The sequence below is a fragment of the Lepisosteus oculatus genome, chromosome 19 (genome assembly GCF_040954835.1).
Source record: "Lepisosteus oculatus isolate fLepOcu1 chromosome 19, fLepOcu1.hap2, whole genome shotgun sequence".
Classification (NCBI taxonomy): domain Eukaryota; kingdom Metazoa; phylum Chordata; class Actinopteri; order Semionotiformes; family Lepisosteidae; genus Lepisosteus; species Lepisosteus oculatus.
Genome location: NC_090714.1, coordinates 4485110 through 4501928, shown reverse-complemented (window position 1 = coordinate 4501928; position 16819 = coordinate 4485110). Strand labels below are relative to the sequence as shown.

At 40.3% G+C, this 16819-nt stretch overlaps 1 protein-coding gene across 1 annotated transcript in view; it reads right to left on the bottom strand.

Moving 5' to 3' along the window:
- Positions 1-7045: 7045 nt before the first annotated feature.
- The window catches only part of kcnj12a (potassium inwardly rectifying channel subfamily J member 12a), a 35522-nt gene continuing 25748 nt past the window's right edge, over positions 7046-16819 (bottom strand). Inside the window, exon 2 of the mRNA XM_015359903.2 lies at positions 7046-15185. Within this exon, the coding sequence (XP_015215389.1) occupies positions 13761-15047 (1287 nt within the window). The 5' untranslated portion in view covers positions 15048-15185 and the 3' untranslated portion in view covers positions 7046-13760. The remainder of the gene's footprint in view (positions 15186-16819) is intronic.

Below are 16819 nucleotides of genomic sequence, written 5' to 3'. Positions count from 1 at the left end.
GACACATGGCCCTGCAGAAAGGCTTGATATCTCTGCCCTAAAAGTAGAAGGAGGATAAAAATTAGGTTTAAAGTTACTGTTCATTAATGAACTCATTGCATGTTCTGTGTAAATTTGTGGGAATTTGGCACACTTCAGATTTAGCTGATGAAGGTTTTCTTCAAACAGCAGTTTTACTTGGAAGCGAAAATATTTAGTCTTGGGTTTCCTTAACTTTAGTATGTTTTAAAGGTGTTTCTAGCTAGGTGTAGAAGGTATAATGTTGATTTTACAATCTGAATTAGCAGCCCTCTTTGTATAAATCCAAAGTGGGCTGATAATTGCAATTTAGCAGCCCGTCTGATAACAGGAAAAGTCTGCAGTGGACACTGGCTTGCCATTGGAAGTGTTAACAGGGGCCTGCAACAAGGAATTAAGCTTCAATTCCTGCTCGAGTGGAGGAGCCTAACGGAGTCAGTCCCCCTGGGCTGCTGAATTTCTCCCGACAGCTGCTTTATCGCTCTTGCTAGGCATGTTTCATTCTGGAAGCAGGAACGCCGGCATTAGAATTAATGACGGAGACGCGGCTCAGTCTCCGCATCTGTAAACTGCACAGTTGGCCACATTTTGCAAGTCCTGAAAGCCGCTGTGGAAAGAATATGTGTACAGGCCCAGAAATAAAATGCGTCCAGTGCATGAACTGTATATGTGAGGTTTCAGAGTATTTTCCTGCCTCTGAAAAAGTGTGATTTGCACAGTGCCCTGCTCCCACAGAAAGCCGGCATTAATTTCCAGTGTGCTTATTACTCATTGCAGCTTATAATTACTTAGCCTCCAGACTAGTAAAGAGCAAATACAAACCTCCAGGCCTCCGGCTTGAAATACTTGGCTTGACGTGATTTGGATAAGATCACTTTTTTTGTCAGGGTGCTAATCCACTGATAACTGAAAACCACCCATAACGTCTGAACAATCACGGCCTTTTGTGGTGAAGTTTAACCATTTCTGGCCCTGAATTTGAGCCCAGATTCTAAATGGAACGCTGTACTTGCCTAAATGGACAATTTTCATCTTCCAAACAGTTTCAAGTTCCTTTACATGAACTAAACTTACATTTTAAAACTTAAGGTCTAGTAAGCTTGTGTTTTTTTTCAATTGGAGGGCTAAGAAGATCAGTTAAACTCAAGAGCTGGCTTCAGTAATAGATTAGTTGTATTAAATTCAGATGCTGGAATCACAAAGAACTGGGTGAGGAACTCTTGTGACATAGCTTTAGCTGCTCACTGCGATGGACAGCACTAGGATAAGCACACACACAGCTCAGAATGGGCTGGAGATGAGTACACAGACTGAATGCAAGTTGAAATAATAGTCAAGGCTCAGCCCTGTACTTGTGGAGGCTGCAAAAGGGTTAATTGTATTAATTCACTCTTTTAAGATAGTTTTCAATTAAAAAAATGATACTCCAAGCTGGAGGAGAGTTCATTTACAAAAAAAAACAGTGCAGAGTTTGGTTCAGTTCTTGGGTAATAATAAGTAACAGTAAATACATTTTGCTCCATATGCATATTATTCAGTGCAAAATATTAAGTGAAAAGATTCCCTTGTGTTTCTGCTGAGAGGAGCGGTGTGATTAAAGGGGAAATGCAGTGACCTGAGACTGCAAAGCTTGATTTCAAGCTGTCTACACCAAATGAGCCCAAGACCGAAGAAACCTTTGGAGCTTTTCTGCTTATTTTGGTTCAAACTGGACTCATACAGGTTCTGTTATCAGGCAGGTCTCACTGTTTGTATTGCAATTAAGGTGGTTTTATCCTGTCTGGCCTTTAAGTGAGCATATCAAACAGGCCAAGGCTGTGACTATTTACACTTAGCCATTAACATCCAGTAAAATCTGTCTCATTTAAATGGAACACCTTGAGGTTTTTTTCTGTTTGTTCAAGTTGGTGTTTTTCCTCACTGTGCAGTTGGTCTCTAATGGCCCATGACCAGGCTGTGGTCATGCCTGTTCTTTCTTGGCCAGTACAGGGCAGTTTGTTAATGTGTTAATGCTTTGCTTGCCAGATTAGGAACTGTTTCGCATTAATACACAGCAACTCCCAACGTGCATAATTAGTCCATCCATCTTTTGCACATGGCTCGCTAGCAAAGTACCTAATTGTAAAATTCTGAACAGAATTATTGCCCTATATAGTAAACCCTCATTTGAACGGACTTCAGGTTTAATGGACAAAATCTGCTAAAGAGGAATTTTGTGTGGACTTACACACTTACTGTATACTAGAGTTTCCCTGCAATAATGGAGAAATGCACAAAAAATAAAACAAAGTCTAAAATATTACTACATAGGTTTTACAATTCAGGGATATTAATGGTGCCCTGTAGGCGGAGGTCCACTGATTATGATTTTTTTAGTGAACATTCTACAGTATATTTATGGCACATGAAATAAAGTGCTTGTGTGTTTATGATGAAAAGGTGTTTCATTGACTGTTGATTGCAGTTGTTAATAACATAATTCAGAATATCCAGAAATCATGTGTATTTTTTCATAATAGTCTGTTTTAGGGATGGAAACCCCTGCGTATTTCCGCATTTCCACATTATTGCAGGGAAAATCCAGTATTTCTGATTTTCGAGTCATATGTGATTTAACAGACACCACCTCTTCCTTTTTAGTCCATTATACCGGGATTTGACTATATATTATGCGTTTCAGAGCATTAAATATGGAATGCTACCTTTTAAGAAAATGCATATTTACAGAAGTCTGGTTTTCCCATTCCTTTTCATTTCTATTGCTTCTGTTATTTTTGCATGACATGTGGAATGTTTTCTGTTATGATGACACAAAAATAAGTCTGACTGAAGTCCTGCTCGCTCCCATTTTTCTCTCTCTGTCACTCAGTGGAAACCAGGTCAGGTGATTACTATTTGCTGAATTTGCCCAGGCAGGCCTCTCATTCACATCAAGCACTGCGTGATTTATGTACCAGCAAGTTTTCAAGCATGGCAAGCTATCTATCTGATTCATTTTTGGCATAACATGAGAATTACCCATAAACCAGTGATATATTACGGCCTAAAGCCAGTTTTTGATTTCTCAGGGCAGCTCAGCATCGCAGACCTGTGCTTGTTCACTGTGAAATATATCCTTATTTCAGTGTGCGAGTGTGAAATTAGTCTCCAGATGCAATTTACAGTCAGAGGTTCCAGCAGGAGACCCAGTTTCTTCTGGGCTTGTCTCTCAGTTACTTAATCTAATTATTTGATTAATTGGGCCAAACTGACTTTTTTCTCTCCTGACCTCAAAACCTTTTTCCAGGAAGCATGCCTTTTAAATCACCAGGCCTTGGACTGTCGTCCAGTTGCACCAATAACTAGACCAATTAACTGTAATCGAGAGCTGTAGGAGAAGTGAGTTCAGGACGCACTTCCTGCCATATCCCTTGAGTATGAGTTTATCATCTCCCTGAGTTACCTCTGCGAGCAGCGATGAGACACCACTGTTTTAAGTTCAAGTGATAAATTAAAGCAGGGCTCATGCTCTTTCATTTTAATTGCCTTTCCTGGGGCACGTGGCATTGCTGAAGGGTTTCTCCTGGGTGCCAGAGATGCCTTATTCTCTCAGTATTTCTGTGCAGATCTGAAACCCCTCAAGCAACTATATGAAAAGATGATTGCTTTTCTCATTATGTACCTCATTGGTTGTACGTCGGAAGGCTATCCCTCTTACAAATAGCCTGGAATAGGATATTTAAAGACCATGAGAAAGTCATTATTCTCTTAAATTCCGGTGTCATATGGGATCCCTTGAGTTTAAGGTTACTGCTATACTGTACATTGCTACAATGTTAAACTTTTAACAAATATTATTTTAGGTTTATTATTTTGTTTAGGGCAAAATGTCTGGATGGTTATGATGTATTGACAGTTGTCCCCTGCTAGTCCTTATTTGTTTTCCTCTGAACTTGGCACGTCCATGCTGTTTTTTCTTGTGTCCTGCACACAAGTCTGACCACTCATATGCTTGTATTCACATGTTGCGAGGGCATCCAGCTAAACAAATTCCAAGCATATTCTTCCCGGCAGCTTGGGATAACTTAGAAGAGCCTTTTCGAAAAGCAATATACCTCTAATTCGTATGTGAAAGCTCCCCTTACACATCTGTTGTTTTTCAGTTCTGCACAGTGCTTTTCCTAGAATGGTCTGCCACCGAGCACAAGACAGATATTCTGTAAATTTAGAAGCTCACATCAGAAGTACACTTGCCCTACTTTCCCCAAGAGCGAGAGTGATAGTGTCATGGAATCGAGGTAGATATTCTTATACCAGACTGCAGAGAAATACAGTATGGATAGAGGATAGATCTATCCCAGCAGCCTGTTATGGAAAAACACTGAAACCATAATACAGTATATTACTGGCAAAATATAAGCGGAGTTACTGCTTTGTGGTGTAAAGCTGGAATTGTGGTGCTGTTTCTGTCAAGGAGTCTATGTTAGGTGACTCCTGGACGTGACCGGATTGTGACTATGAGGAATTGGTCAAAAGTAAGATTCCAGTACATGTGCTCAGTGGGAATCTGGTCTGGAAATGTGTGGAAGGTCTCTCACATTGAAACAGTATAGACTCACTCCAAGTTGTGATGCTAATTTTGGAATGTTGACAAGATTAACATGCGATATGAGCGATTGTGATAATATTCGTGTTGACGATATCAGAGCACACGAGCACACCGACTTTGATCTTAAGGTTTTATCGGTTTGATTGACACTGCAGTGACGGACTGTTGCTGGCAGAATCATCATAACACGCAGGAGTTCAAGATCTGTCTGACCACCATCCCAAATCATACGTATCCATTGCGAGATTTTGTGGACATGAAAACAAAAGGTAAGGCAGGAACTTGGGTAGAAGAAATGTTTATGCATGCTTCTTCAGTTGTTTTGTAGACAAAAAGGTATCGCTATCCATAAACAAGAGCCAGCACATGAACCAGGTTTTGGTCACAGTTTGATCTCAGCCTCCTAGGCCAATGGAGTGAGTCACACAGCCTCAGGATTGCAAGCAGAGCTGAAGTGTGTGGGAGCCCTGTGACTTACAGAAAGCAATAGAGTTCAAACAGAGACGTGAGATAAAATGCATTTCTCTTGGGGCTGTCAGAACTTCAGGGTAATCCAGGGGCAGAGGACCTTGAAGTGAGGATGAGAGGATTTTGTTTTCCATGGGATTTAATGAACAATCATGAACAGTATTATACTCTATTTTGCTAAAGGTATATTGAAATATACAGAAGACACAGAGGCTTCTTTCCGAGATATCAGATGTCAGTCCTACACCTACACTATGAAATAACTTTTGTGAGTGCACACCCAGCAATGTACAGATCATTTGAGACCTTTACACGACAGAACCAGTGTAAGATAACCAGCCATACTATACGATCAGAACTACTGCATGGTAAGGAAGCCATTTGGCCCGTCTAACGTGGAGCCAGAGGACCAAGCACCAAAGGGTACACCTGTGAACAAAACTGGAGAACGTTTCTCGTGCGCGTTCCCCACGTGGTTCTCTGAGAAATCGGTGACACCTGTCTCCGTATATACTATACGCAAGTCAGAGATAGTCTTCTCCAAAGGAGTTAGGTTAGGAACGTCTCGGCCTTGACAGCACAAGGTTTATTCAGAAAGATTTTTAAAGCCTGTTAGAATATTTAGCAAACTTTAACACTCAGATCGTTGCGGTGTCAGATCTGCGGAAAACTTTACGATTGTCTTGACCTCTGGCCAAACAGGACCCGTCTGCGAATGAAAAAATTGCATTGAGGTCTGAAACGGGGGAGTGCAACGGCTGAGATTACGGACCAAACTTTGGAAGAGAAGAATTAAAACATCAGGTTGGCCTAATAACTTCTAGCCACATATAAGGAAAAATACAGTTTACGTATGTAGATCCTCCACACTCACTCTACCTTAGAGAACTATCTGCTACAACTAATAGGACCAAACTTGTTTCATACATTCTATTTATTCTGCTATTTGTTAACATTTCTTAACCCATCTGTATCAGTTGTACTGCTGCTGTTAAGTGAATTTGCACTCTTGCTCTTCTAAGACCACGAAGTTGATCACAGTCTGACCGAGTGAGCAGGGACCACGGATAGCCTTTACATTTGTTGTACAAATGAACAGATTCGGGGGTGGGAGCCACTGTGTGGTGCAGTCTGCATTGGAACAAGCCTAGACGAGTTTCACCCCTGAAAAGTGGAAAGAAAAATGTTTCTGCGGGTATGTCAATGCCCCCTGTTTGGAAACCCTGAAGCAGGATTTGCGCAGGTGGTGTATTTGGCCTGCGAATTTGGTGGCGTATTCTGTGTGGCCTGCAATTCTTCTCGACTTTTTTTTTTTATGTGCAAAATACTGCAGGAGTCAATTTGCACGATTCCCCGTGTCTGCCGTACGTGGGAATGAGCTGACACGTATTGTTCTTGCAAATTCCTGAACCGTGACTCAGTTTCTAACACTTCTTCTCTGAATAAATCTCTTGGTTTGTTAGCTCATCTGAATTGCAATGTAAAGGATTTTCATATTGTCTTAATGCTTATGGGTAGAGTTTGGGGCTCTTCTTGTTTTTCTATTAGGAACTGTTGCTTTAATCAAATTGTCTCAAGCACGTTATGGAGTAAAGGGTACATGAGATTACATTTGGCACGTGGTGACGTAATATGAGCAATTCTCAACGAAAGTGGCATGTGGGTTAGCATTGTTAGGGCCCTGGGTTCAAGTCCTGGGCCACTGTCTGTATGGTGTTTGTATGTTTACTTGGGAGCATTTAATCCGGTCCAAAGACACACTGGCAGGTTAACTGGCTTCTGTGAAAATTGTCCTTAGTGTGAGTTTGTCTATGTCTGTGCGTGTGACCTATGATGGACTGGCCTTCGTCCCCTCTCTTGTGCCTGTTGCTTGCTGGGATAGACTGATTCTCTTGCGACCCTAAATTGGTTGGAAGATGGTTGGATGGAACTCGAGACACACAGGGGAAAGAAATAAATGAAACGGCAGTATTATATCATTAGATTTAATTTAATAATTTAATAAACTTTTCATCATCCATTAAAATAAAACAAAAAACCCAGTATAATTTTTTTTTCAGTATATAATCTGGGCATAGAGGAAGACTTCTACAGAGGTCAAAGGTCATCCAATTATCCCTTTAAGAGAAATACCAGTTTTAATCACAAGCTTCTGTGCTGAAACAAAATAAAACTACAAATAACTGAGACAAGAATCACATCTTGAGCCTTTTGTTTTGTTTTACGAATTTTGGAGATTGAGAAAATGTGCTCAGAAGTTGTTGAAAACCAAACACAAATTAAAAATCAGGGATGCAACCTTTGAGGTCTTCTATTAAGGTCCAAAAGTAATTGTTTTACAATATCTCTACACTTAAAGAGAAATAAAGGGCAAAATATTCCAATTTTTTAATACTTCTTTGAATAAGCAGATGTCATTTATATTGTCTCTCTTTTTTACAATCATTAAACTGCATGTCTGATTACATTGAGACAGGCAATTATATAGGATCTGTGTAATAATTCCACCTTAAAGGTTGTTTAAAGCATAACGACGACAAAGTGACACTTGCAATCCCGTGATGCAGCATAGAAGCTGATGATGTACTACTATGGTTACCTCTTGTGAGACAGGCCACTAACATCCCAGTGGTATCACACCCTATGGTAAATACAAAGGTTTCACACAACAGGTTACCCATACCTTCTCAGAAGGCAATGCAAAGCATAAATATTAGGACGGGGGCAAAGGCTTCTTTCACCTTGAAAACCAGTCTGCAGAGCATTTTCCATTTATCCTTCATATGTGTAAGTGGCAGGTGTAGCAGGAGATCACGTTTGCCTATTTTAATTGATCTAGCTCATGTCTCAACTCCCAAAACGACATTTGTGCATCAGAGTTTTGCACGAGCTTAATTCTGTCTTTTGGTCACTTTGTTCTGGTCTGCACTCAGAGGACTGCTTTTTAAAGACTTTTTGGGACATTTGCTTGAACAGCCAGGCTAAGGCTTTTTTTTACTGCTGATGGTGTTTTCATTTGAAAAAATGAAAGTTATAGGTTTTGATCTTCTAACATTTTGGCTATTCACACTGCCTTGTTGCCATTTCTAAAAGTAAACCCTGTTCAAAACCAGCTGGTCAATAAAGTACCTGGACAATCTTGTGTGGGTCATTAAATTCATTTAGGGGTCAGAAGGGTCCCTGTCTGGTACAATTGGAAGCTCAGTACTGTATGTGAGAAAATCTGAAAAATGGTCAGTATTTTCAATATCTTGAAGGGTTACAATGTGGCATTATATCTGTACAGTACCAATGTCTTTAAAAATCTCCTTTGAGAAGTAAGAATAATTAGGAAGAGGGTAGGAGTATCATATCAGTGCCAAAGTTGAATCAAAATCTAATGTGATGTTAAACACAAAATGAGAGCAGCTCATTCAAATCTCTGGCCGGAAACAAGCAAGTGCACTATACTGTAAGAACTACGTGAATAAGGTTTTCAATGTGAAAAGGAAGAATTTCCTGCACTTTTAAAAAGATCATGGTCACCTTTTCATACAATGTATGAATGTTTGTGCTTGTTACAACAAACAACAGCTTTCAAAAACAAAAAGAATGATTTCAATTAGGTTGAAATGTGCTGCAATATATAGATCACAGGAAGTAAAGGATATTTTCCTGCCATCTAGAATTACATCACATTACATCATATTTAATTGTGTGCCTCACTGATGATAATGTACACTGCTTGGGCTGTTTTGGGGCCACGTTGAAACCAGCTAAATTGTTGCCTGTGACTTCCAGCGGTGCTCACTCTTGGACACGCAGTGTATCTGCTCTTTAACGTCCACTTAAGCCTGTGATTATTAATAGCGTCTCCATGTTTTAAATGTGGGGAATAAGAGGCACAGTGTGGCTCAATCCATAAAGGCCCATGTTTGGAGGATTGACCGAGCGCCACAAGCCAGGCGTTTGTGCTCGGAGACCGCGCCACGCACACCCGACCACACACCCTGTGCGGGTGGGGTGTCCTCAGCCACGTACTCAACAGCGCCCCCTTGTGCGGTGGGTGGCTGGGCGGTGGTGAGCTCTCGCTGGCGATGGTGAGAGAACTGCACCTCTCCTCCAGCGGGTGCAGGTTCTTTTTGGACGGCAGAGTACAGAAAGCGTTTCCCTGCACAAGCTGCAATTAATCTCGAATGAATACCGATGAAACGCACGGGTGCATCATTGATTTCCAAAAAGAAATAACCAGAGTGCTTACTACCCAGGTGAACGGACCGATAAAGGGTTAAAGAAGAGTGTCTTTAAATCCACTTGCATGCACTACATATGAAGGATTGCTTTGACTGTCATTGAGATCAAGGTGACCAGCACTTTTTTTTTTTCCGCCCAAAATAGTGCAGAAAGGCTCAACAAAAATATCTAGCGCAGCGCTACAGTTTCTGAACAAGGATGTTGCACGTACTGTTCTGGGCCAAAGCAGTAAAGAGAGGTTATGCCTTTTCTTTTAAAAAAATGGAACATTTTCTCTCATTGGCCATCAGCCACTGTTGAAATTCTCCAAGACGGCCACACCATGTGATGCAGTGCAGCCTTTTTTTCCCCACATGTGGATATTTCACACAGTGGCATCCCAGCGTGTGTTTGTAGCAGACAGGAGGAAGATTTGTATTTAAAAATAAAGCAGATATGGCTAAAGATTTAGGTTGATGTCATGTCGTATGGAATTTCAAGTAGAAAATCTTTTTATTGAAAATCTCCTCAGTGGACCGAGCCTCGTCAGTCTGGAGGAGCTGTGACTGTAGGGAGAAGCTATACAGGCGTTGTAACCAAAGAAATGCAATGTACATATTTACAAAACCGTACTTTCTCATCTGTTTTGACCAGATAAAAACACAGCCATGCCTTTATCTTTGATGATGCTGATGATAGAAGAGAAGAGATTAAGTGCATTCCAGTCATTATTGCTCAAACAGTCTGTCCCTACCCTCTTCCAAGATATTGCTTCACAAATTAGCAGCGTTTATCAAAAAACGGAACAAAAGAATAGTGGTTAACGCTAGCCAGAGATGAGGGGTTTCGCACTATTGGTGATACTATTGCGTTTTGGCTGTTCTATAAGACTCCCCCCTTTGACAACATAATTTAAAGCTTTCATTTAATGTCTGTCTGGAAAGGAAAAAGTGGCTCAAAATCTCACTTTGTTCTCGTTTATGGGCATCAGAATATCCTGATTCCCGAGGGGAGTACAGTGCATTCGGTATTGTTTAAGTCTACCATTGTTACAGAAATTAGAGGAATTCTCTATGCCTCAATTCCGCCTCACAACTTCTGGGATTTCCCATTTTTCCTCCTTCTTATTCCAGTTACAGTAGGAAGCCCCTCTTGACAACACTTTTACTTGGTGGTTACCCTGTGTAGTGCTTTTGAAATTTGATCTACATCTCGCGAAACTGTAGAGGTGAACCGTAAATCGCTCCCTGACAGTATTGATTATTCATAGCGTTTTACATACAGTAGGCAAAATGATCTATACAATTTATAACAGCACACTCCATATGCTGGACTGTACATTATGTATAACATTTTTTCTTGATTAGCCAGGCTTAGTTCCCTGAATCCCATGTAGCTTGGATTCTGGAGTTCCCCAGTTTAGATATTTTGAATATACAATGCATGCTCTCACATAGATTCAACACTAGCACAAACTAGGGTATAAATGTAGCATTACCTAAACCACTCATAACTGTGTCTTTGGGTATGCGTTAACATAAACCTACATAAAACACATTTGAGATAAAGCAAGGTGTTACCTTTGGCCTGTGTTGTTGTTTCTTAATTTTGGATTTGTCCATTTTGTAAGCAAATTCAGAGTAAATCTTAAATGCAAAATTGTACCTAAATTCAAGTTCTTATGTTCTGCATTGCAAACTTACATTGTTACTGTACATACTCAAAACTCCTATATCCTCACAATTTTTGTCAGACTGTGATTTTTTGTTTATGAAACTACAGTAAGTCCTTCCAAAAACTGAAACAAAATTCAGAAGCAAAATTCTCAGATTTTGTCAAAAGTGCCGTTGAATCAAGAGTTTGTGACAAAAATAGGAGTTGTAAAGTTTGTTAAACAACAACACAGCTGTGTATAATCTTTTTAGGTATTTCCTATGCCATCCCTCATTTCAATGTCTCTGAGCGTTGGTGACAGAAATCGCCCTGCTTTGTGTTGCTTGCTTTTTCTAACAGGACACCCACACTAAGTCTGCTGGGAAAGTTGTATTTAGTTCTGCTTTTTAACCTTTTATCAAATTACTGTTCATTTCTTAGTCACTAAATGTGATCACGAGGGATAAAGAATTATTTATTTTGAAAGGACATAAAAGCAGGTATAGTTTGTTGGCAAGGTCAGAAAGTATTCATTTAAGTTCTTGTTGTACACAAAGTGTGGTAAGTGATGTGAAAAGATGCAGATACAAAGACGAATCTTTTGGTTCACACACCGAACTGAATTGAAAATAACATAGTTTTAGTCGGTTTAAGAAAAAAAGACACACGTCGGTACATAAGTCCTCCACAATATCTGATGTCATCTTCAGCTTTGGTTTTAACCTCCCACTGATCTGATTAGGGAAAAAAACTGCCTGATTTCAAAGTTTTTCTGTCCACTAACTAATGTGATGATGAAGAGTGATTTTATGAGCCTGCAAATGTAAACAGCCTTCATGCTGATAGATATTGTCACTTCTTTTTCTTAGCCACTGGCCTGCCTTCTTTAACTCAGCTATGCTTTGTAATTATTTTTCCTCAAATTATTATTCCCCAGTTTTAGTTTTATTTCTCATGATTTTGTCCAAAATGTCATCATTTGTCTTTGGTTGTGGCTATCTGAAGGTACGTGTCCTTTTGATTACAAAAAATCTTGTAAAGGCATTAATCCTGTGTACTTTCACTTTTATAATCAGTCTATTTTCAGGATAACCTGGAACCTCTTCTGTGTAATTTCTCCGTTCTGTATTCATTAGATCATAAGTACAAGTTGCTTTATAGTATTAAGAAGTTATTGAATTTGTATTGATAGGTTTATTCTTTGATTTATTTAGAAGTAGTGATTCGTTTTAGCCAGAACAAATCTGGTTACATGCTGTGTAGCTTAAGCGAAATATTTGTTACTTTATTTAGAGCTTGGAAACTAATCTTTGAAAATTCATGTGCATAGATACTGTATATGGATGACATTTTAATTTGTAAGAATTGAATGAGTGGAATCTCCCTTTGTCTCCTTCCATATATGGTATTTATTTGCTCTTTTAAGGGGTTAGGCAGGGATGGGCAGCCCTGGTTCAAGTGGGGTGATGTGTCCGCAGGTTTTCATTCCATTACAGCTCTAAATCGTCTCATTATTAGCTTAATGAGACAAATATAATACCTCCTCCCAGCTCTTCAGGAGCTGGTGCTTGGAAGAGACCTAGAAAACCTGCAAAGATGCTTGCCCTCTAGGACAATTTTGTCCCCTTCATGAGATAGAGTTAAATATTGATTTGATTTTTTTTCAATATTTTGTCTCACTAAAAAGCATCCTTGTTAACAAAACCCTTCCTCTTAATTGAAAGACCTGAATGGGTCTGAGCGACCATACTGATGGAGCTCAGGCACCATTTGGCCTATAGCACTCAAACCATTTCATGGTGCCACCTTCCAGAGAACAGATGTTTGTTTTTCTTTGCCTGATAAAAAGAAAGGGAAGTCAAGTGAGTCCTTCTTACAGGCACCCGGTACCACCCAGCTCATGTTCTTCATTTGGGGACTCAAAATAAACGGAACGTGTTGTTCTTCTGAGAGAACAACATATGCAATTATTCTCCTTAAAACTGTAGTGCAAATGACATTTTAGTGCTTGAAGTCCTTGATTAATGTGATTGTGCTTGCCAGGCCCACTTTCATGCCTCCCCTTCAATTTTGTTATTTAGAAGTGTTTCTATCTGTGCACCCATAAGGTAGCATAGTATACAGTAAAGTATGCTTGATGACGAATATCCATAAGTTTTTTCGGTGATCTGTCTGCTGGTACAGTAGCTAATACTACTGGTAGTGCAATTCCCAGAACATTCGCTGCAATAAATCAAGGATTCTGTTATGAATAGCTAATTATTCCACATGGATAGGCCCAACACAGGTCTTCAGTCTGGCAGTACTGTTTTCACTCTTAACAAAACAAAGAGCAGGCAGAAAAAGCTTGCAGTTTTTCCTATACCCATTGATAAATCAATGTCTGCACTAATTGTAACATAATTTTGCAATCTATTTACACCTTAATGTGAAATGGTTTCTTTCTTTATCACCTATTGTTTGTAATGTATCAATTAAAGCTTTCAGCTCCATCTACTGTATGTAAAAAGAAAATATTCAAGTTTTTATGAAGAGAAAGGGCCTTTCTCTAACCATTTTCTGTGTTTCAGACAGTCCTGATTATATTTTCAGGATGCCTTATTTTGTTTCTTGCCTCAACATTTGTTGATCTCATTTGCCTCAACATTTCTGCTTATACTTCTAGGGTTACCAGAGACCCCACCCAGCTTTCTGCTGTTGCTTGTCTCTCTTGACCTTGCAACGCTATTACAGTAGTTAAGTTTTCCTATGGCACTTGCATTGTTCTGCATTTATTCATGAAAACAAACCCAAAAGCAGACAAAAGGTCAAGGATCAGAGGTCATATCTCAGATTCCCTACGGTATGACCTCTGATCCAGTGCTATGGTGGCTTGTAGTCTGTCAAAGTCATGTCGGCTGTCTGGACTCAGGTCATCCAACACCCTGCTGTCTTCGTCCTCCTCTTCATCCCTGCTCATAAAAGCAAGTTCGTTCTCGTAACAGAAGGAGTTGGTACTGGGAACCAGGAATTTGTTCTCCACCATGTCCTTGGCACTGCAGCGAGGAGTTGACGGCACCTCATAAGTTTTATGAAAGTGGGAGTAGTCTACTTTGTACTGGTTTTTCTCCTCGAACAGGACAGGCTCAAACCGGTGGCCCCAGAGAATCTCCGCAGCCAGGTACGAGCTCCGCGCCTGGGTGGTCATGGCAGTGGCCTCCACCATCCCTTCAAGTATGACAACAATTTCAAAGTCGGCCGTTTCCAGATCTTGCTTGCTGATGCCAAAAAGGGGACTTTCTTCGTCGATTTCATGAAGGATTGTTATGGGAGAAACCAAGAAAATCCGGTCTAACCCTTTGTCAAAGCCAACGTTGATATCTATTTGGTCTAGTGGTATGTACTCCCCTTCCTCTGTGATCCGTGGCTTAATTAACTGAGCCCTGACGTGAGCTTCCACGATGTGGCTCCTTCGGAGATTCCCAACTCGCCACATGAGACACAGCTTGCCATCCCTCATGGCTATTACAGCATTGTGACTAAAGAGTAAGGTCTGGGCTCTTTTCTTGGGCCGTGCCATTTTCGCCATTATTGCACCTATCATGAAAGAGTCGATAATACACCCTACGATAGACTGAAACACCACCAAGAACACCGCAATAGGACATTCCTCAGTGACGCAGCGAAACCCATAGCCAATAGTGGTCTGTGTCTCGATGGAGAAGAGGAAGGCGGCGACGAAACCGTTGACCTGCAGTACGCACGGCTTGAAGTTTTCGTCCCCTGTGGGGTTTTCCAGGTCTCCGTGGATGAGCGCAATGAGCCAGAACGCCAGGCCGAAGGCCAGCCAGGAAACCAGGAAGGCCAAGGAAAAGATCAGCAGCATGTACCGCCAGCGGATGTCGACGCAGGTGGTGAAGATGTCGGCGATGTAGCGCTGGGACTTGTCGTCCATGTTGGCGAACTGCACGTTGCACTGGCCGTTCTTCTTCACGAAGCGGTTGCGGCACTTCCGCCGGGTGTGGATTTTGCCGTTGCCGAAGCCGTTGACCCCTGGCATGGTGGCCAACCTCAGCCCGTCTTCTTCTGAGGACACTATGCTGTAGCGGTTGATTCTGCCTGCGCTCATCCCTCTGTGGAGCCGGAGGAGCGAGCCAGAACGGTTTGCAGTCCTGTGTCCCTGCTTAGTGCTGACCAGAACATTCAAAAATAAGATCCTGTGTATTACTGCACTCGGACGTCCTGGCTGCAGGTGGTTGGCTTGGGCCTGTGGGTAAAGAGAGAAGTCAATTAAAAGTCTGCACTAAATAGCCATCACTTCCGTTGTAAAGATGTTTTTGAACATTTTAAGCTTTAAATTAATCTAAATGGTCATATAAGAGCATTACTGTAGAAAAAGCTAATTTTTTCAACACGTACGCAAACAAATGCAATGAATTCAAATTAGAATTTAAGGTTTTGACCCCTCAGAAGTCTCAGTACATTTTCTTTAAAAAGGAACAATATGTCAAAAATGGTTTGTACAACAGTTTAACAAGAGTTGAGCTTTTAAACATTATGTGTACTGTATCTGTTTTGTTGTCAGTGTATTGGGTGCCTAGGTTTGTGGGAGAGTAGGGCAAAGCTCCCAGCCATGTTGTTGAAGCCGATGCACTGGCTTTTTCGAGAAACAGCTGGACAAAATTCTTGGATTAACTGCTAACCAGGTACCAAATGGTCGCCTGTCTTGTGTAGCTGTTCTTATATTCTTATTCCAACATGTTGTTGTTGCTATTGGTCTCATTTAAAGGGAAGAACTGCAACGCTTTTTTTATTTTGGATTTAGAAAGAATCGGTATTGATGAGTACATTTGAAGCCACAATGAAAGTACAATGTAACATGTAAAACTTTGTTTACATTACAGGTATGTGCAGGCCATATTTTCTGTGATTCAGAACTAGACAACAAAACGTCTGGTGAAGAGAAGCGGCCCCATTATATTGTAAACAAACAGGATTCTGAATACATCTCTTTAAATCCAATAAAAATATTGCTCTTGACTTCCAGACAGTTTTGCCGACAAATACTACTTGTTTTACAGTTTAAAAGTTAATTTCAAAGAAAGGTAACTGGAGAACAAAGACTGTTACAGTTCTTTTTTAATTCCTTTTGATGGAAATTCCAAATTAAAATTCTTCTAAAATTCTTCATAGTCAAAACCTACAAGAATTGTATACTATTATATATTACTAAAATAATCAGATTCATAAATGTGATGAGTTAACATATTCTAAAATCATTTAAGTCAACATCATAGTCCTAAGCATTGTGACAAGTTCATTTTTGCAAGGCTGAAAACATTATTCAGAATATATCTAGACCTATTGCTTTTTAGTCTTAATGCCACAGAGTCTGTTGGTAATTACTTCGTTAGCTTATGATTGCAGATTAGTAATGATCATTTCAAAGGAGAAGACAACCTCTTAAATAGAAGAAAAATACAAGAGAGATTTGTTTGAGGAGTTGGACGATTTCCTTTGTGAAACCATGTTCAGACAGTTTGTTACCATTATTATACAATATATCATGTATGACAATGATCTGCTACCCATCCACCCTCCCCCTCCCCACACACTCTTTTCGAATGACAAATTCAGTCTTTGGTTTCTTGTATTCTGTATTCTTGATTATTGTTATACAAAGATCATGACTGTCTGTTACCTGTTTTCGTGTTTTCTGACGGTATGAGACATCCAGCAGTTGTATTTTTGTAAAATGGCACGATTGGAGCTAAATGTTAGTTTTGCTTCAATAGCTCAATTGTGCGTCCTTGTAAAGTTGCTATGAAAGAGCCTACAGTTTTGATTTGAACTGAACTATGGTGACGTTATGGCTGGTTCTCTGTGGGATGATCATATCGG